Below are 19464 nucleotides of genomic sequence, written 5' to 3' on the forward strand. Positions count from 1 at the left end.
ATTTTATGAATTTTTAATCCTATTTAAGCACTGCAAAATTACGAAAAAGCAAGGTTCGGGTTTACTTTTGCCAATTCCGACTTCGGGAACGCGCTCGGGACGTCTGACAATAGGGGGCTAGCCAAAACTTCGGTCCAATTCGGAGACTTTTCGAATTTGTCAATCGTCGAATTTCCGCGAATCGAGGATACCTACACGAAGCCCATAACACGGGGGTTAGTACATAAATTTTTCAGAATTTTCTAAGCTCATTAAATGCTCGGAAAAACACTGCGAAGTTCCGTGGGACCCATCGAAAAATGGTGTCGAAAAAATTTGAAATTTATGTCGCCGCGAAGCTCTCGACGAGTGGAGCGTGCTGGTACCTTCGGTTTTCTCGTGGGATTCACGGTTTTCGAGAAATCTAGCCCAAAAGTCGAAATGGGCTAAAAACTTCCCGAGCAAAAATTGGACAAACCGCTTGATGGATTTCTGCGTTTTTGGTGTCTATGGAAAGCTCTCGCCGAGTAGATGATTTTAGACACAAGACCCGGTCCAATTGGTGGCCGGATCAGCCGAATTTTGGCCGGGAAGTCCAATAGTCGCGGCCGTGGGGGAGGGCCGAGGTGGGGTGCCGGCGAGGTGGGGACGCAGGGGAGGCGGCGGCGCGGCAAGGGGAGGAGGGAGGAGAGAGAAAAGAGAGAGAGAAGAGGAGAAGGTCGACGCGCACGGGAGGCAGAAGAAAAAGAGAAGAAGACCGGTCCGATTCGATTCGGCCGGTTCGATTCAGAATACAAAATTTTGAATTTTTACTCTGCCTCGGGACCGAAAACGAGTTCTAAAAATTCCGAAAAAAATTTCAGAAAACTCAAAAAAATACGTAGACTCCAAATATATTTTTAGTTTTGCCACGTGGTCTTTAAATTAATTTTTAAAAATCACCAAAGTTTATATTTTCGAAAAATCGAACCCGATTTTTAAAATCCGAAAAATCTCAAAAAAAATTCCCAAAATTTAAATAAAATTAAAATACCAAAAATGCTCATAAATTTAAAATTTTTGGGGTGTTACATTGCTTGTCATTATCGCTAAAAAAATAATAAAAAAACTTGTTTAGTAATATAGAAAATTGATTTAAACTTTTAAGAATATTTTTTAAAAATAATTATATGATGTATAAATATATTAAATGTATTCTTTTTTATTTTTTAAAATTTAATTAGTAATTTGATTGACAAACATATTGATATGTTTTCAATTGAATAAAAATAAAGTTATTATATAATATAAAAATTGATCCATAATATTTCTTAATGGAATTGGAAAAGAAAAAAAAATTATTGTCTTAAAATTCTTTTTTTTTAAGAAAAAAAAATCAATTATTCAAATTTCTTATTTTGTTGATTCAATAAAATATTTTTTCTTTACTAGGGATAGGGATATATGATAAATTATAATTATATTAATTATAAAAATTATTTAAAATTAAAGTTCATTTGTAAAAAAAAAAGTATATAATAACTCAAAATAATGATGATGAAATTTACACTTAGAATTTTTAATCTTAAAACCTAAATTTTATTAAATTTTACCATTAAATTAATTATAACCTTGTTTGCTGATATAGCAAAATACTTTGTCTTAACTTCGTGTAGCATGATTTGGAGAATTTACCATGATTATTATAATCATGATTATAATAAGTTTCACATAGACCCCATCATGATTAACGATTATAATAAAAATGTTATACATATATCAATTTTGTTGTATAATTTTTCGAAAAAGAGAGACTAAAAGCGCAATTATAAAATGTGATGATTGATTGGCATTGTCAAAATAAAACTGTTTTTGTTGTATAGACAGTGTTCAACTGTTTATGGTGATATTGAAAGTAAGCATTGTACAAGTGTGCTATTTTTACCCTTTTGAATTGATCGTACAAAGTGCTGAATCAGTGCGATGATCAGGTAACAACAATGGCAACCAGGGCGATTAATGTTGTCAACCAAATCCACTTGGAAATGTCAGCCGCTCCGTTTTTTATACCTCCCAGTTGAGTATAGTTACTCCCCTATCACTCGAAGAAAGAAGAAAAAAGAAGAATTAGTAAAAATAATGTCAGAATATACAGTATAGACGTCGAATCAAAAGTTGTATTCAGTTTTCTTGCTTTAAGGAAAAGAGAAGAATATACTGTGGTCAACAGGGATTAAAATTTGGATATGGAAATCACTTTGGAAGAAGTTGAGGGAAGGCACAGTTCAGGCTGTCGCACAATGTATATTTGATCACCATGACTATTGTTCTTGTAAATATCCTGATTTCTGTGCCAAGTCCATAAAGCATAAGTTGAATTCACAACCTGCATCAAGCCCAAAAAAGAGATTACTTAACCAAGAATGCTACCAAAATGAAGTTTAAGCAAAAGAATGAAAATGAAACAGATCAAATATATGAACTCCTTTGAAAGCGATCCACGACGCTCGTGCTCACACACAAAGACAAATATGGACTTATTTTTAGCAAAAAAAAAGCACACAAATGAATGACACCAAAATTCAAGGTTGGTAAAATGATGTCATAAGTGACAACCTACAGCTATTTTGAAAAAGATGAAATAGTCAGATATATCACAGAAAGGAGGAGGAGAAAAAAAAATTGAACTTCTTAATTCCCGTTTTCAATGGCTCCTTACAGCCATTTCATGATGTCTATATGTGAACAATTCATAAGACAAGCGAACTCTGAATGATGTACGGAATCAAATTCAATTCCATGTGATGTACTCAGTTATAAGCCTGAGATGCAACTTCATGTTGTCTAGATATGAATAAATTCATAAGATAAGTCACCTCTGAATAACATGGCAAAGCAAACTCAATTCCATGCATTGTACCCAGTTCTAAGACTGAGATGCAGCTTGAAAATAGAATAAGTGTGCTAATCTCTTGGTAGAAATTGTCAAAGGAGTTCCTGACATTTTAGGCTAAAAACATACCTCAAGTATTCCATGTCCAAAGCTGCTTTCTCTGAATGCGCTCCATTCTGGCTGCTTGTCCCAACAAAACTTGTCCTTAGCAGGGCCAGCAGAAAAATTAATGTGGCATACTCCCCCAAATTCTGGTATGTTATCTCCAGCTGAAGGACATTTTCCATGGTCATCTGCATGATCAACATCAACTTGCTCGATATTTCCACCATCTCCAACAGTTATGTAAACAGGACCACAGTGGTCTAATGTATAGTTATAGATTCTATTCATCCGTTCATAAGCATGCACCTGCACAGCAGACAGTTGATGTGATATGGAAGAAGACAATTTTGGCATAAAGCAATAAGGTATGATTTTGTTTTTATGGCATACACTCACTCCTGAATCTCTTCCTTGTCATGATATCAATTATGACAGGAGAGGATGATTTTAGCGATCAGCATTCTTATCAATATGTTAGGAACTGATTTACTGTGATGTTATATGAGAAAGGGAACAGGGTCTTGTTGTATTAGTGACCATTTGAGTTGTTATAACTAATTAAATAGGTTACTACTATAAATAAAGTTAGCATAATTTGTATTGGATTATGAAATTACAGAATTAAAGAATCAATATTCCTTCCTAGAATATTACACCTCTCAACCCTGTTTCCACTCTTCATTAGTGTCTCTCTCCTTCCTAGAACTTGAGAATATGTGTTATTCCTGCATCAAATCAATCTTATTAAACCATTATTCTTTATATTACCACACAACTTTATAATAGAGTTTAAAGTAAAGATTCATCTAGGTGAGTTTAAATAGAGTGGATCCCAACTTACATGACCAGAAAAAACAATGTCAACGCGGTATTGATAAAGAAGGGCTTCCATTTCCTGCCTCATGCACTCAAATTCCTGATAGTGTGAGGAATAGCTATTATACCAAGGTGGATGCCAAGCAGCTACCAGCCAAGGGGTCTTAGTGCGGTCTACTTGATTTAGGTCTTCCTTTAACCAAGCATACTGAGAACCTATAATTGAGATCAATGGAACTTACTAGTTGAAAAAAAAAATGCACTTCCAAGTGTCAGAAATCAGACGTGTATCCTAATATTGAATTGTTACAGGAAAAATAAACATGTAGGGGTTTACTATGCAGCTACCAGCCAAAGGCCTACTTGATTTAGGTCTTCCTTTAACTAAGCATACTTAGAACCTAGAATTGAGACTAATGGAACTTACTAGTTGAAAAAAATGCATTCCAAGTGTCAGAAATCAGGCGTGTACCTAATATTTTATGGGTCCAGGAAAAATAAACAGGTTCAGGTTTACTGTGATATTTATCAAGAAAAGGAGTGTTCCATTACCAGTACTGTTATAGTCAACATATGCTCCCAACATGATGAAATGCACGCCACCGGCATCAAAAGAGTAGTAGAAGTTACTTTTAGAGCCAGACTCCTCTGATGGAACTGAAAATCTAGTCAAATATGACTTGAAAGTTATCCCAGAAACTTGAGGTTCAATCTCATGGTTCCCTTCAATGACCATCATAGGAACTCTTGATATTAGTGGCTCCATGAACCTGAAATTCCAACGAAACTTTTTCAACAAGAAAATCACATGAAATTCATTTCGTCAAGTTACACATAACACACACATCCACAACCACAATATAACCAACCAAATTCGTGGGAAAAAAAAAAAAAAAAGAATTTTCAAGTCAATGATTTCATCAGCATGTTTAAATTATCAACAATATTTTTACTCCTACTCATAACCTTTTGCTAACTCTGTTGTAATTGATATTAGAAAGATTACCTTCCCCAGCCATCCCAACGGGGTTGATATGTCTCTCTGATAGGTGCATCGGGGAATGCACAAGAGAAGCATGGGACTCCTTTCCCACCGGTTGTAAGGTATTGATTTGCATAAGTCAAGTCTCCAATCATTAAAACTAATGAAGGATCATTCATGACCAGATGATCTATGGTGGTTGATGAATTACTTGTAAGGCCCAGATCTCCAATAACAGCTATTCGATGAGGATATGAATTTGGACTAGATGATGGTAAAGTTTCAAAGACATGCTCTTCACTCATAGCTGGGATAGAGCTATCCCCACATTTATAATAATATTTTATCCCAGGTTCAAGACCTGCAAGAAGAATAACTTCAGAATGTGGAAACACCTGTTAAAAAATATGCTTATTTATTTTGCAGCTAGGAGGTAAGTATTATCGGATGCCTAAAATACATCAACATTATCTGCATAGCATAGTTAATCATTTACTATCGCAAAAGGTGTAATCATATTACTATTTTTCCCATGGAACGATTTCACAAACACATATCAATTTAATACAGGATAAACCACTACTAACATTATAGACTCAACATCTAAATTGAGTCGATTGTTAAAATTCCGCATTAAATTCTAATCACTATAATCATGAAAGTTTTAAAAAAATTCAAAGAGAAAATTTTCCTCACCATCAATCCTGACATGGTGAATGATGCCAGAAGCGTAATTCATAAGTCCCTCAAAGGGGTATAATTGACCATAAACAGTTGAATTCCCCTTCTGTTTACTTGTATACTTTCCACTTTCCTTTCCATACCAAACTTCACTGGCCACAGAAGCAGGATCAAGAGGAGTTACATTTAACCCGATCTGTGCATCCCCTGAAACAACGGAAACAAACCAAACCAAACCAATTAAGGAATTCGGCCAAATTACTCTAGCACCCCAAATAAAATTACAATAACACGAGCAAGAATCAAGAAATATTAAAGATAACCCAACTCAAGAATTCTAACAAACCAAGCTATGGTTTCAACAAATCAGCAAATTTTGCCAGGAAACAGTAAAATACCAGTGACCCAAGAAACCCACATTGAAGTTGGTGAAGAGATAGCCAGTGCTATCTGCTCCGGAAAGTTTCCCGTCACATTCTTCTTAAGACGTGGATGGTCCATTGGCAAATCATCACTTCCTCTCCGCAATGAAGAATCAAATGTGCGAGTTACCGGCTTAAATGGGCCTTCGAGAGTTGTTGGAATCTGACTTGTAGCTAGCTTTATCTGTGTTATTATGGTGAAGAAAATGGTTACAGGTATCCATAATGTGAAGTAATTCATCTGGGCTGGCGATTTCTCTTGGTTAACTATCAATAGTGTTGGCTCTAAGATTATAATGGTTGATGGCAGGATTAGGCATCTACGAAATGGACAGTGGAATATACCCATTTTAAAATCCAGGAGTCTACAGCACAAGAAATGCCCTCCTGCGTCGTGACAGCTCAAACGTGAGGTGATTTGGATGAGAATGAGAAATGCTTGTGTATGACCAGTTCTCATCTTCCTCAGTGAGTAATACCCATCCTGACCAATTGATGGATGACAAATCAGTACTGATTTTATTGTTGTCAAGTCTTTATTAGACAAAGCCAAGATTGTGCAAAATCTAGTATTCAAAAGGAAAAGAAAATTTGTTGGGACATCGAATCAACGAGGCGTTGCTCAATATGCACGCAATGCAAGAAGTGGAGCTGAAAAGTTACGTGAAGCAGGTTGCCTTTCGCTTCAAAATTTGGTACATTTATTGTATTTACAATAATTTTAGCACATATTCTAGCAAAGCCATTAGCTCTCCATAATCATCCTCAATATTCGTGCTTCTTTTTCTTTGTTAGTAGCAAATCAAAGTAAACTATCCCTAAGAGCCGAACGCTTCACATCAATAGCAATGGTAAATTTTTGTACGCAGCTGCCTAGCTCTGATAGACTTGTACGCCAAAGTTTAGCATTGAGCAGGAAACTCCTCCTTTGAAAAAAAAAATTGTTTTTAGATGCTATTTCATAAGCATTGTTTTATGATCAAACATGTTGCATTCGTTTGAATCAGTATGGGCCGCTGTCTCCCCATGTTAGTCTAGGGTTTGTGGTTTTATGGGCCACTGGTCTGTACACCTAGTTGGGCTTGATGTTTAGGCCTCAATTTTTATCTGTAGCTCTATGGGATGGGCTTGTAGAGTTGGGTCTGCTGTTCAAGGCTTGGGCTTTTTACTTCAACTCCTATTATCACTGAATTAATTAAGAGTTGCTTATGCTTAACAGCTCTTTCATTACTCTCACGCCCAACGGTCTCCCTCTAGAAACTAGAGTAGCTGAGGCAACGAGACAGGCCCCACGCGCTTTAATACCCAGGAGAGAAAAATAGTCAAAGAGATGGACCTAATTCCCTTGTCTTCGCTCTACTTGTCTGCTTCCCCAATTCTTAATCTATAAGCCTAATGGGACTTTGATGCACCATGGGATTTTTCATTTCTTCATTCCCTCTTAAATAATTTCATTAATACAAACATGATACATTGCACAAATATAATATGGATTTAAAACTAAAATCATAATCAAGGTTGCTCCTCCTCCTTGGGTTTGCTTGTTCTCATTGTTTTCTTATGAGGGCAAGCATTCAAGCCATTGTTTCTTGTAAGGCTTTCTCTTATTGAAAATAAAATGTTGGAATACATAAGAGACCAAATGAAATGAATCGTATGAACATAATCGAAGTTGAGTGACATTGAAGAAGCTCCATATATTCTAAAGTCAAAAAGTACAAGGAAAAATGGAAAAACTTGAGAGATTAACAAATTAATTATCAAACATAAACTTATTTTTCTATCATGTTTGAAAATGGACAAAAGCTAAATACGCAGATCTAACGGCTATATATGAGCCTACTATGCAATTAATTAATCATCATAGCCATTTCTAAAATGCTTTTTCCTTTTCTTTTTTTTTTCTCATTTGCTTTGCGGGTTGTTTCTTTTCTTCTTAGTTTGTAATTTGTATAAAGAGTGATGAAGGGACTTCAGTAACTTCTGTGCTTCTGAGGAACATCAAGGCTCGTAATTTCACTTTCCAAAATCCAAGAAAAAGGTTAGTATACAATGTTACCATTCTACCTTACTCATTTTCTTGCCATGCCTTTTCCTTTCTTTCGCATTTTCATTTCCATTGTTGCAGAACCATCATTGTTAGAGGTCTTATGTGTCCAGTGTAGAAGCATTTTACTCCAGGAAATTAATGTTTAAGAAAGTTGGTTGATTACTTGAGCAAACTGACGTATCAAAAATTTCTCATATACTTAATCAAATGTGAGGAGAAGGAAAATCTCTAGTGTTCTTGGGTTCAGTCTGTTAGTTCTCTTTAATCTTTATAATTGCTGTCTACATTTTACAGCTTAAGCAGAACTTTAGAGTTTCAATTTCTTGTGCGGGGAATTTCAATTTATCTGGTGGGTAGGTGTTGAGCAGTGAGCAATGTCAAATTTACAGAAATTTTGCATTGTCCGCAGAGTTATTTGAAAAAATGTATAGGTTGGAGCATATTCCTGTCTTCTGGGAAACAGAAATGAGAATGTGGAAGTTAAAAACAAAAAAAAAAAAAAAAAAAAAAAAAAAAGAATAGTCACTGATATTAGTTTAAGTGAAAATTTCAGTTAATTTTCTGGAAAGTTATTGTCATATAGGAGGTCTTGTAATGCAACAAAAACTTAAAATTTACATGAAAATATGCTTTTAGTTCAATTTGATTTGAAGATTTTTCTTCACCCATTTCTGTTCTTTTTCCCCATTGTTTCCTTTAAAGATACTATATATATATATATATATCGACATTATCAATTTTAACGTGAAGAAGTGTAGAATCAGATAATTAACGGGTGCAGATTGTCGCTGGAAATAACAGAATGGAACGGCACGCCCAATCAGTCGAAGCAAGGGCAGTAGATATGCGACCAAGCAACTCTGAGGTTCCACAGGAACAAGTGCCTGGTCAATTGGAGGGGAAAAGCACTGATTACAAGCAAGAAAAAAGAAAGTCCCTGCGAGCTCGTTTTATATATGGCATAATCTTCTTGATCATAAATCTTAAAGCTTGGTTCTTTCGTGACTATGGACAGAAGGTTCTAGCTCAGTTCAGTTGTGAGTAAAATGGTTTTTCCCTTCCATGCATACCACAAAAAATGACTTGCATTCAATTGAAATTTTTCGGTCCTAGAGTTATAAACACCGTGGTTTATATGAGTTAGAACCTCTTCATTTCTTTATTAATGTTAATAACAGCAACAAGATGCCATGTTGTTGATGTTCTCTACGTTTTGCCTGTGATATCTCTTTTGCAGATATAAAAGCTTGTGGACCTGAGGGACAAGATTGCTGTCATACATTGGGAGTTCTTCGTGTGAGTTTAGGATGCTTTGTATCCTTCTTTTTGTTACATTAGTATCTTTTTTCTAACAGTATAAAGTATATTGACCGGGGTTCTCATATATTTGAGTCATTCTGTCCTTACGATATAATGCATCCATGCTTAAGTGTTGGTTAAACTTGGATGTGATGCCAGCTATCGGGAGGAAAATTTCTTCTTTCCAGATATTTAGCCTTTTTCTTTTAATGCCTAGGTGTTTAAATAAAATACAAAACTCTTGTATGAAGTCTAGAGTTAGTAAGGACTAGACATGACGTTTTGATTCTAATAATGAAAGGATCAGTCTGTCTCCTCTGCATTGGTATATCCTCGTCTCTTTCAAAAACTAGTGTCCTTGACAATGAACTCAGATATTTTTCTGTGTTATGCTAGTCACCACAATAAAAACAAGAAAATTATATGAGGCTCGCAGCACTTGGCATTCAGGATGGTGGTCATTGAAGTTTTTCCTATTGATTGTATCAATGGCAGTTTCTTTTTTCTTCCCATCAAAGTATATTCAAATATATGGTATGGATTTTCATTTTCTTTTACATGTAAGGATAACTATATGGTACTGCTTGAGAAAATAATGGAACATTTAAAATTTTAAGTCCTCTTCATGCAGCAGTCATATATAAATCTCTATCAGACAAAAAACTAAGAAATTAGCTTGCATGCAGCTTCTCCTTTGATCTCACTGTGGTGGGACTGCTGCTACTGAACTTTAAAATGTTCTTTCCAAATTTAACTGCTACTGGTTAACTCTTGCCTTTCTTTATATCATGAAATATATTATTTTGTTTAACACTCATTGCTTTTTTCTTGCAGGCGAAGTTGCTCGTATTGGTGCAGGGTAATCTTTGAATCCTTTTTATGTGCTTCTGTATGAGCCAGTGAAAATCTGAACATATAATACCACAGTTGTTTTCTTGTTTGATTCCTGCTATATATCAGAAAAGACATTGCATAAAGTAATGAATATTAAATTTCAATTATGGGATTCAAATGTTTCATTACCAGTAAAATTTACATTTGTGCTTCTGTGCACCAGTATTTTTCTTGTTCTCCAACTTGTAAGTGTCATCGAGTTCATCACATGGTGGAATAACTACTGGATGCCTGATAAGGAAATGAAGGAAAGGTACTAGTTCTCATCCGTTGCAAAATCCTTAATTGTTTAACATTGGAAACAGAAATCCACAATCATACCTGTAATGATTCTTTTAATACAAATATTAATTTAGTACTAGTGACTTACCTATATAAAATATGAACATATATATTCGGATGAAAATGGTTATAAAAAATTTCAAAATTTGAAGGAAGTGAAATATCTCATTCATTAAAGTTGGATTGTTGTAAGAATTTGGCAATATAATTTCCAACAGATAAATCTATTGGAATCAGTCCCTCAGAGAATATATACAAACAGAGCATGAGATATTTGCATAGGACAAGTGAATGTATTTTCAGAAGCACAGTGTGATTAATTTTGCAACAATTGATATTCTAATGAATTTATTCTTCTGTTCCCATGTTTTAACCATTTGATATATCATTTGCATTCATTTTTAACAGTTGCTCCCTTGGATTGTTCACTTCAAAAATCTTTTACGTTGCTTCTGTATGTGGAATTGGGTTGATGTACTTTTTCTATGGACGAAGCCTCAAATGTTCTCTCAACATATACTTCATTACGTGGACTGCAATTTTGCTTACAGTGATGATGGCTATATCTTTACATTCAAAGGTATATTTGCAAACAAATTCCTTGTACTGTTTCTTATATTTTGCTTGGTGCTTCATCATATCTATTGAGTTAGTTTTCAGAAAGGTCAAAAGTGCACTATTAGTAAACGCTATATTCTTTAATTTTTCTGGGTGGCATCAACTTAAATTAAGATGCCTTCTTTGCCAAAATTTATGCATATAAAACCAGTTGTGTAATATATTGTGGCACTTTACCCAGGTCAATAGAGGTCTTTTATCTTCTGGGATTATGGCTTCGTACCTTGTCTTTCTCTGTTGGTCTGCTATAAGAAGGTTAGGACATCACATCAGCATATACATGGACGCATATTGGAAGATTTAGAAGTTATCTTTTAGAGCAAGCTTTTTTAATCTGAGCTGCTTCTAAATGCTCAAGATGAACTTTTCATTTTGATGCATTTCTAAATGCTTTAGATATGTATCTGTGAATATAATTTTTCTGGTTTTACCTCATGATTTGCCAGTGAACCAGTGAATGACCAATGCAACAAACAAAACCAAGCAGATGGAAATAGTGATTGGACAACTATACTAGTAAGGCTTGAAAATCTTTTCTGCTTTCAATTTAATTCACCTACGTTGTGAAAAATCATTAATCATATCTTGGTTTATTTTTCTGCTTATGCTTTTTCGGACTCATGTTCAATAGTTGTTAATCTACTATAACTTCATAATTAGTGGCCATAACCTCATTTGTTAAGCTGCATCAATGCTGTGTAATTTGCACATAGCAGTTCTTCATTCTGATATTAGTTGCTAAATGCAGCAAGCCCCTGGAGTTTGAATCCTGTTAATTCCTTGTATAATAAGATTTTTGCCACAACAGTAATCCCCTTCGAGACACTGATATATAAAACCTTACTCACACTGGGTCCTGCAGTACTTCAGCATTATATTAATTGTAGCGATATGAGCCTTCTCTCTAAAACATCGTAGTTTTCTCTTGCATTTGTATAATTTAAGTTGAAACCAAGGTCACAACTAATCAGGTCCATTTATCTTTTTAAATAGCCTTTGCGGGCAGAAATCATCTATTGTGGGGATGTCATGGTGGAAATTTCAGCCATCACCATGAATCAAAATTAGATATTAGATATAAGAAATTGACAATATGTGAAAATATCATACTTAGTGCTCTATATAATTTGGATGTTGTTGGTTCATTTCATGTGTCATATTCTGCTTGTTATTGATATTCATATTATCGTTGGCATTTTAACACCCTCATCTCATGAAGCGTCAAGTCAAGAATCTTTAAAACAAATTATCTTGTAAATTATACTAATTTCTTTGTATTTTTCCACTAGTCTCTTAATCTCCTAACTATTTTTTCCTTTTTCACCCCTGTTTATTTGCTTCCAGAGCTTCCTAATTGCAATATGTGCCATTGTCATGGCAACCTTTTCCACTGGAATTGATTCACAATCATTTCAGGTAAATTTTCATTCCTTGCTGAAGTTATGAAGCCTTAGGCCACAAGAAATACAAAAGTTAAATCATTTGATTTCAAATCTGGTAAGCAGCCTCCAAGCACTCAGTGCTTCATTTGGTTTGCTTAAGAACGTTCAAAATTTTCTTCTTGCTCCATTATTTTAGTTGCTGAGAAATTTTTATTTCTCTTTTCCCTTTTTTTTTCTCAGCAACCAAAGAGAAGTTAAATGTAAAGCAGCAAATGCTGCATTGTTTTCTGGGGACCGACCACTCTTTTGATATGCATCTATTTGATAAGATATAACTTGTTCTTTACATGCTGTCCAGTTCCGCAAAGATAAAGTTCAACAGGAGGATGATATCCCTTATGACTATGGTTTTTTCCATCTGGTATTTGCATTGGGTGCTATGTACTTTGCCATGTTATTCATCAGTTGGAACCTCAACAACTCAGCAAGAAAGTAACTATCCAGATTCCAGGTCTTCTCCAGTTATTTAATTTATTATTTGGAGATTGAATTTGCATAATTATTCACTTCACATATGTATAAGGTGGAGTATTGATGTTGGCTGGACAAGTACATGGGTGAAAATTGTGAATGAGTGGTTTGCAGCCACAATATATTGTGAGTGAATCTCTATTTGTAAAGCTTTTCCATGACTTGATAAAATAAAGATAATTCAGTGAAGAAATTGACCGGAACTTGTCATTGTTTAATTCTATTTTCTTCTCAAATACTAATTTTAATTATCAAATTTTAACTTATGAAAATTTTTCTTTTATTGATATGCTCTCTGTTTTTATTTTTCTTCTCTTATCATATGCAGTATGGAAATTGATTTCCCCAGTTGTGAGAGAGCCTAAGGTCATGGATCTAGAGGGATCCAATGCAGCAGAAGGATGAAAATGTACCACCTCCCTTGCCCTTTGTTACATTATTATTCTTTCTTCACCATTTTTTATAGGCAGATTCATGGTGTCAGCTTGAAAACAAAACTATATATTTATCTATATAATGGATAAATCATTGTGTCACCTAGAATACTAGTAACAAGTTCCTGCTGTTTACAGACACTGAACAGAGAAGAAGAAAATTTTCACCAGCAAATCACCATCATCATGGAGAAAAATCAGTCACATTTGCAGCACATGGAAGATAAATATCATTCAAAAAGATATATGCCAAGTACAATAAGAATATAATGTTTTAAGATGGATAACTCTATCAAGCTTTCAGCTTCAATTATTTTTCTTTCTTGTTCAAGGCAAAGGATATGTCGTTGCATGATTTTTGATGCAGTTGCACCTGCCACACTAGAGAATAAAAATCACTCATCTATTAATCCAATTAGTATTCCTATTTGACTCAATTTAATTGAACATTTAAGTCAGAAACTAATTGCATTGATGCATAAAGCTTTAACTTCTATTCCATCATATTTAAGTCTATATATTCCATCATCTCTTGTAACTTTAACCCAAGGTAATTCCAGTCTTCTTATTGAGAAGGGATGCATCTTATCCACCTGCCGAATGCATTTTGCAAAAAACTACAAGCTATGTCTATGCTATAATAGGCAATTTCTAATAACTTAACTGCCTTCTAAACTCACAGCTCCGTTCAATCTTTTTCTATGTATAAACCCTTTATAATGAGCATGGTTTAAATCACTTGTAAATATTGATCCAAAAAAAATTCATCCTCAAAAACCTAGACATCTGGAATATCCTCAGACACGTTCAAGATGTTCAAGGCATTGTCATTGTTAACTGCTTTACCGCATTTGGCAAGGCTGTAGTTGACCCAGCAGCACCAGCCGGAGAAGACCCATTTCTTTGAGTCATACATGCATGACATTCTCGGAGGTAGCAACCCAACAGCTAGGCCAATAACCGGCTTGCAGGGGAAGGGGAACATATACAGTGGCCAAGTAACCTTTGACAGACCAATAGGGTTCCTTCCACCGATTTGCTGAACTGCGGTCTTTTATACCCCCAGGTCAATATTTTATAGATGGTTGTTGAGGATCGTTGTCCATCTAAGCCACTGAGAGTCTGCGGATTTGATATTTCCATAAATATCTCATTTGTAATTTTGTTGCAAGAATTTTGAAATTTGGTTATGATATAATGTTATTTTGCTGCATGCAATTGAAATTCAAGCAATGGCCCCTGACGAACTCCTCATGACTAAATGCAAAATTTCTTTTTATTACTTATACACATGATAGATACGTTGGTATGATGAAGACAATTACCCACTTCAGATTTTATTATTAGAAAACATTAACAATCATCTCATGTTTAGCACTCTGAGATCGTGGCTTTGTCCACCAACTCCAAGAAGTAACGATGGAGTTGGTGAGAAATTATCCAAAGAGGTTCCTTCAACTCCAAAGACTCTCAAGTTTCAAACCCTATATCGATCATGTATGTTTCATAAGATCAAAGGTTAGTTCTAACATACTCGAAGATATTTATATAACAGAATAAATGGAGTATGGACAGAACAGAATCTTAAAATTGAATTTCATTACAAAATTTACCAGGGGGACCAAGTTCATACAAAGGTAATGTGAGGCTAGACTTTGGCACTAAATGCTTTACAAATATTGGTGCCTGAGGATGGTGTCACTTATAGGATTCAAGTCATTGTATTTCTAAAGCAATATATAGTTGTACTTGGGAAAAAAAAATGAGAGAGTTATCAACAGATATGAGACAAAAGTAGCCTAACTCCATTTAAAACCATTGGTATCTACGTAAAACTAAATCAACGGAGGGGGAAAACTCAGATTTTGAAATTGTTGCAGCGTGATTGGTTCAATTTTGACAACATTTGCAAAACCTATCACACATCAGACTAGACTCCTCCATATTATTGATCATGCGTAAGAAGAATGAAGAATCAATAGGTGATACACCTAAAACAGAATGATGAGACTTTCTATAACTAATGCAATTCCTACTTCACCATCTTCCAAGTCTCACACCTACTCCATCATTGTTCTTCCAAGACCTATATAAAGAGCATGGTGCACAACCCACTTGCATATTCATCGAAGGATCCTTCATTCTCCACTTCTACAGATCCCCAAGAACCTCAAACACAAAAATCAAAGGATGTTCAAGATTCCATCACCATTTATTTTCATTGCAGTGCTGATTGCTACTATAAACATGGCAACATATTTAGCTGCTATTGACCCTGCTCCGGCTGGTGAAGAACCCGTTCTTGAGTTGTACATGCATGACATTCTTGGCGGCAGTAACCCTACAGCTAGGCCAATCACCGGCTTGCTAGGAAACATATATAGTGGCCAAGTACCCTTCGCAAAGCCAGTAGGATTTATTCCCCCAGAAGGTGCAGTAGCAATCCCTAATGCCAATGGTGCTATTCCAACTGTTAATGGCAACAATGGCATTCCACTAGGAACTGGCTTGGCTGGCACAGCATTTGCAGGAAATCCTAATGGTCAAAATGGTCAGGTTCAAACCCAGCTGGGACCGGACGGGTTGGGACTAGGCTTTGGAACAATCACTGTAATTGACGATGTTTTGACCTCCAGCCCTGAGCTTGGTTCGCAGCAATTGGGAAAAGCTCAAGGAGTTTATATCGCTAGTTCTGCAGACGGAAGCACACAGATGATGGCATTTTCAGCGATCTTTGAAGGAGGAGAATTTGGGGACAGCCTCAACTTCTATGGCATATACAAGATTGAAAGTGCAATGTCACATTTGTCGGTGACTGGTGGAACAGGCAAGTATAAGAATGCTGTTGGAATTGCGGAGGTGAGAGGACTCATTCCATCTGGCCAGCGTACCACAGATGGTGCAGAAACATTACTGAGGATAATTGTCCATCTAAAATACTAAGAATGTTATATAACTGATTAAATGTGGGATTGTTCGTGTGAAAATGAGTGTGGTCAAGGTTTGCAAATTTCTGTTTGTTAATGAGTCTATTGTGATGCCAGATGTATTAGATGTTTCCAATAGAACTGGTAATGGAATATAGCAAATGGCTGGCTGCTTTTTTATTTTCACAAGGAAGAACATCACGCACAGACTCTTCTTTGTAAGCAGAAAACAAAATCATTTCAAGAAATGAGGAAAAAGTTAAATTTGATGGGAAATCTAGATTGGAAAACTGATATCATAAAAGTTCTTGGCAAAAAAAAAAAAAAATCAGTTTTTTCTGGAACAAACTTATGTGTGTGATGAAAAACCGAAGATGCAAAATGGTATGGATTGATCACATCATATCATCACTTGCTTAACGAGTACTATCTGATCAAATAGATCATTTGGTTATTTGGATTGATCAGTCGTATCCCCTCAAAATTTGACCACTACACACAAATAAAGTAGATTAGTTGTTGGCATACCATTTGTACACAGCTCCTACTAGATCATTAGTCACTACAAGCTGGTAATCTTAGTACGCGAAAGCCTAACAGCTTGATCAAGCCCATAAAGGGAATCAATCAAGTGCATCCGCAGTGAAGCTGGTCCTTTGGCCATGTCCATTCCCAATTCACCAGCAATACCAAGTATGGACAATGCTGAAGCTGTTGCTTCCAAAGCATGTAATGGATCAACCGCAACAAAAGCTGCAATGAGGGCTGTGACTGCACATCCTGTTGCTGTGATTTTCTGCATCATGGGTAACCCATTATAAGCACCAACAACTCGGCTTCAGTCTGTGATGATATCAACAGCACCTGAAACGGCAACTATGGCACCACTTGCTTTAGCCAAAGACTTTGCTGCCTCCACTGCATCCATTGACTCATGGAAGCTGTCTACACCCTTAAACACGAAAGCCATTTATGAAATTGAACATATAACAAGCTAGAAGCCTAGAGAACAATTGCAAGAATCCCACTTATAAGTGCTACTGCTGCCTAATATCTATACAATCGTAAGTGCAAATATCAGATATCAAACAGTAAATACCTTGGAGTCGCCCAGAGAAGCCTTAGATAACGCGATGATCTCTGACCCATTTCCCCTAATGACGGTGGGCTTCATACACACTAGCTCTAAACAAGCGTTCAACCGGAAACCGGAAGCTCCGGCTGCAACGGGGTCAAGAACCCAAGGCTTCCCGAATTGAGACGCCAACTCCGCGGCAGCTTTCATGGCTGGTAGCCAGTCAGGGGAAAGAGTACCAACATTGATGCAGAGGGAGCGAGCATGAGGAGTGAAGTCAGGAATTTCTTCAATGGAGTGAATCATAGCCGGCGATGCACCGGCTGATAGGAGAGTGTTGGCCATCAAATCCATGGAAACGAAGTTAGTGATGCACTGCACAAGTGGTGATTGGTCCCGGAGTTTAGAGAGTAGGTTCCATGCTCTTGAAGCCCAGTCTTCTGTGGAATTGGTTTCCGATTCCATGCTTGGGGCTCTCCTTTCCCCTCTTATCTTCTTCCCAAGTATTCTCAACTTTTTGGGTGTGGGACGTAGAAGCTGGTGGTCTCGTTATGATCTAGCAGGCGCGGGCCTGTTGGCGTCCGAAGGAGCCTAAGGTCCAAATGGGCAAACAGTCGAACACGTGGTCGGTTCTCCTTTTTATGTGACTACAGACAACCATTACACTCATTTTGCCCTCATGTTGCCAAATTATTTATTATTTTATTTTTTAAATTATTTTATTAAGTAGTTTTTATATTTTTCATTTTTATAGTCATATTACAAAATTTTATTATGACGAAATTATTAATAAATTATAATTTATTTAAATTATTAATAAATAAATAATTTATTATTTTTTAAATTCATCAATATAGTCACATATTAATAAAATGATAAATAAAATAAAAAAAATCATGCCACAATGATTTTTAAAATATCATTATTAAAATGGTTAGATTTTAAATATGAAAATATATTTAAAATTAATTTTTTAAATTATATGAGCATTTTTTTATTGAATACTTATATATATATATCTAATTTTTTAAAAATAATTTATTGTTTTAACCTAACTAAAATTTTAGTCAAAAAAGTATATATTTTTTAGATATATAATATTATAATTGTAAATTTCAAAATTTTTAAAAAAATTAGGAGATGTCACTTATCAATTTTTTCTAGTACTCTCATTAGATTATGTGATATATTCTTATAAAATCATTCATAAGATCATATATATATATATATATATATATATATATATATATATATATATATATATATATATATATATTATTTTCTATTATTTTTTAAATTAATTGACATATATAATAGTAAAAGATAAATAAAGTGAAAAAAAAAAAACACTACATCACACACGATAATTTTTAAAGTATCTTTACTAAAATTTTTTAACTCTAAATATAAAAAATGTTTATAAAATATATATTTAAATTTTATAAATAATTTTCTAGTGAATAATTATTGATTTTGTCCTCCCCTTAGCACCAAGTGGGTTAGATAACTACCACTCCAATACTTAAATGAAAATTGGATAATAGAGTGAATAGGTAAAAATCGGGTAACTTGTATACCTGTTGACCCTTATATAGACATTTGATGTAACTTAGGATTAGAAGTTTGTGATTGAATGGAATTATGAATTTACTCCGCGAGTTGAGTCATTGTACAAATAAAATTCTGATAATAGCAGATATCTCGGATTCGTATCTTAAAGTGATTCGAGTATCGCTAGGCAAATAACTCTTTTTATTTGGATGTCCGATTATCGTTTAATTCGGATTGCTCATTACTCATTTACTTGGTTATTTGTTACTAGTTTTATGATATTTTTTAAAGGGTCATAATTTCAATTATATATATATATATATATATATATATTAAAAAAAATTATTTCACTATTTTGCTAAATTTGACTAAGGCTATTTTAGTTTTAGAAAATTAAAAATACTCCTCGTATACATAAAAATAGTAATTTTTTCTCTCACCAAAAAGTGGTTGTAAGAGATAAGAGGTGCGCTTGTTTTTTTTAATTGCAAAAAATTAGGACTCATTTTTTTTTAATTACAAAAAAATAAAGGCTTTTTTGATATAACTATCATAACTTTTTTA

General features: G+C 34.8%; 3 protein-coding genes and 1 pseudogene across 11 annotated transcripts; 2 read left to right on the forward strand and 2 right to left on the reverse strand.

The window, feature by feature from the left end:
- Positions 1–1784: 1784 nt before the first annotated feature.
- Positions 1785–6312, reverse strand: LOC110659386 (purple acid phosphatase 23). 4 transcript variants are annotated; one of them, XM_021817306.2, is made up of 8 exons: positions 5834–6312; positions 5451–5642; positions 4779–5115; positions 4325–4542; positions 3798–3988; positions 2981–3262; positions 2216–2344; positions 1785–2059 (listed from the first exon to the last, which is right to left on the reverse strand). In XM_021817306.2, the coding sequence occupies exons 1-8, from the start codon at positions 6204–6206 to the stop codon at positions 2057–2059; spliced, it is 1725 nt and encodes a 574-aa protein (XP_021672998.2). In that variant the 5' UTR covers positions 6207–6312; the 3' UTR covers positions 1785–2056. The 4 variants fall into 4 exon arrangements, with proteins under 4 accessions (XP_021672998.2, XP_021672996.2, XP_021672997.2 ...); XM_021817304.2 differs by having other exon boundaries at positions 1785–2053; positions 2177–2344; XM_021817305.2 differs by having other exon boundaries at positions 2177–2344.
- Positions 6313–7398: 1086 nt separating this feature from the next.
- Positions 7399–13784, forward strand: LOC110659385 (uncharacterized). Of its 6 annotated transcripts, none has more exons than XM_021817300.2 (15): positions 7399–7448; positions 7798–7898; positions 8689–8944; positions 9145–9221; positions 9581–9740; positions 10041–10065; positions 10264–10353; positions 10791–10962; positions 11182–11255; positions 11447–11516; positions 12345–12416; positions 12741–12874; positions 12966–13039; positions 13242–13322; positions 13486–13784. In XM_021817300.2, exons 3-14 carry the CDS (start codon positions 8710–8712, stop codon positions 13316–13318), a joined length of 1260 nt encoding a protein of 419 aa, XP_021672992.1. In that variant the 5' UTR covers positions 7399–7448; positions 7798–7898; positions 8689–8709; the 3' UTR covers positions 13319–13322; positions 13486–13784. The 6 variants fall into 6 exon arrangements, 5 of the variants coding, with proteins under 5 accessions (XP_021672992.1, XP_057992902.1, XP_021672993.1 ...); XM_058136919.1 differs by having other exon boundaries at positions 7400–7448; positions 8709–8944; XM_021817299.2 differs by lacking the exon at positions 7399–7448 and having other exon boundaries at positions 7519–7898; positions 8672–8944.
- A 1544-nt stretch (positions 13785–15328) lies between these two features.
- LOC110659384 (dirigent protein 16) lies at positions 15329–16390 on the forward strand. The gene has a single exon (XM_021817297.2). The coding sequence runs from the start codon at positions 15538–15540 to the stop codon at positions 16288–16290; it is 753 nt and encodes a 250-aa protein (XP_021672989.2). The 5' UTR covers positions 15329–15537; the 3' UTR covers positions 16291–16390.
- Positions 16391–16649: 259 nt separating this feature from the next.
- LOC110659383 (hydroxyethylthiazole kinase-like) lies at positions 16650–17962 on the reverse strand (annotated as a pseudogene).
- Between the last annotated feature and the right edge of the window lie 1502 nt (positions 17963–19464).

Source organism: Hevea brasiliensis, chromosome 15 (assembly GCF_030052815.1).
Source record: "Hevea brasiliensis isolate MT/VB/25A 57/8 chromosome 15, ASM3005281v1, whole genome shotgun sequence".
In the NCBI taxonomy this organism is placed as follows: domain Eukaryota; kingdom Viridiplantae; phylum Streptophyta; class Magnoliopsida; order Malpighiales; family Euphorbiaceae; genus Hevea; species Hevea brasiliensis.

What these genes read in the sequence shown, in the direction of transcription:
- LOC110659386 (XM_021817303.2), bottom strand. Translation starts at nt 6,206, where the DNA reads ATGGGTATATTCCACTGTCCATTTCGTAGATGCCTAATCCTGCCATCA. An exon ending in TGTTGACTATAACAGTACTG is followed by an intron (nt 3,989 to 4,324) that starts GTAATGGAACAC and finishes TCTCAATTATAG; the next exon opens with GTTCTCAGTATGCTTGGTTA. An exon ending in TTGGACATGGAATACTTGAG is followed by an intron (nt 2,345 to 2,980) that starts GTATGTTTTTAG and finishes GGCTTGATGCAG; the next exon opens with GTTGTGAATTCAACTTATGC.
- LOC110659385 (XM_021817300.2), top strand. Translation starts at nt 8,710, where the DNA reads ATGGAACGGCACGCCCAATCAGTCGAAGCAAGGGCAGTAGATATGCGA. An exon ending in CTATATCTTTACATTCAAAG is followed by an intron (nt 10,963 to 11,181) that starts GTATATTTGCAA and finishes CACTTTACCCAG; the next exon opens with GTCAATAGAGGTCTTTTATC. An exon ending in GTGATTGGACAACTATACTA is followed by an intron (nt 11,517 to 12,344) that starts GTAAGGCTTGAA and finishes ATTTGCTTCCAG; the next exon opens with AGCTTCCTAATTGCAATATG.
- LOC110659384 (XM_021817297.2), top strand. Translation starts at nt 15,538, where the DNA reads ATGTTCAAGATTCCATCACCATTTATTTTCATTGCAGTGCTGATTGCT.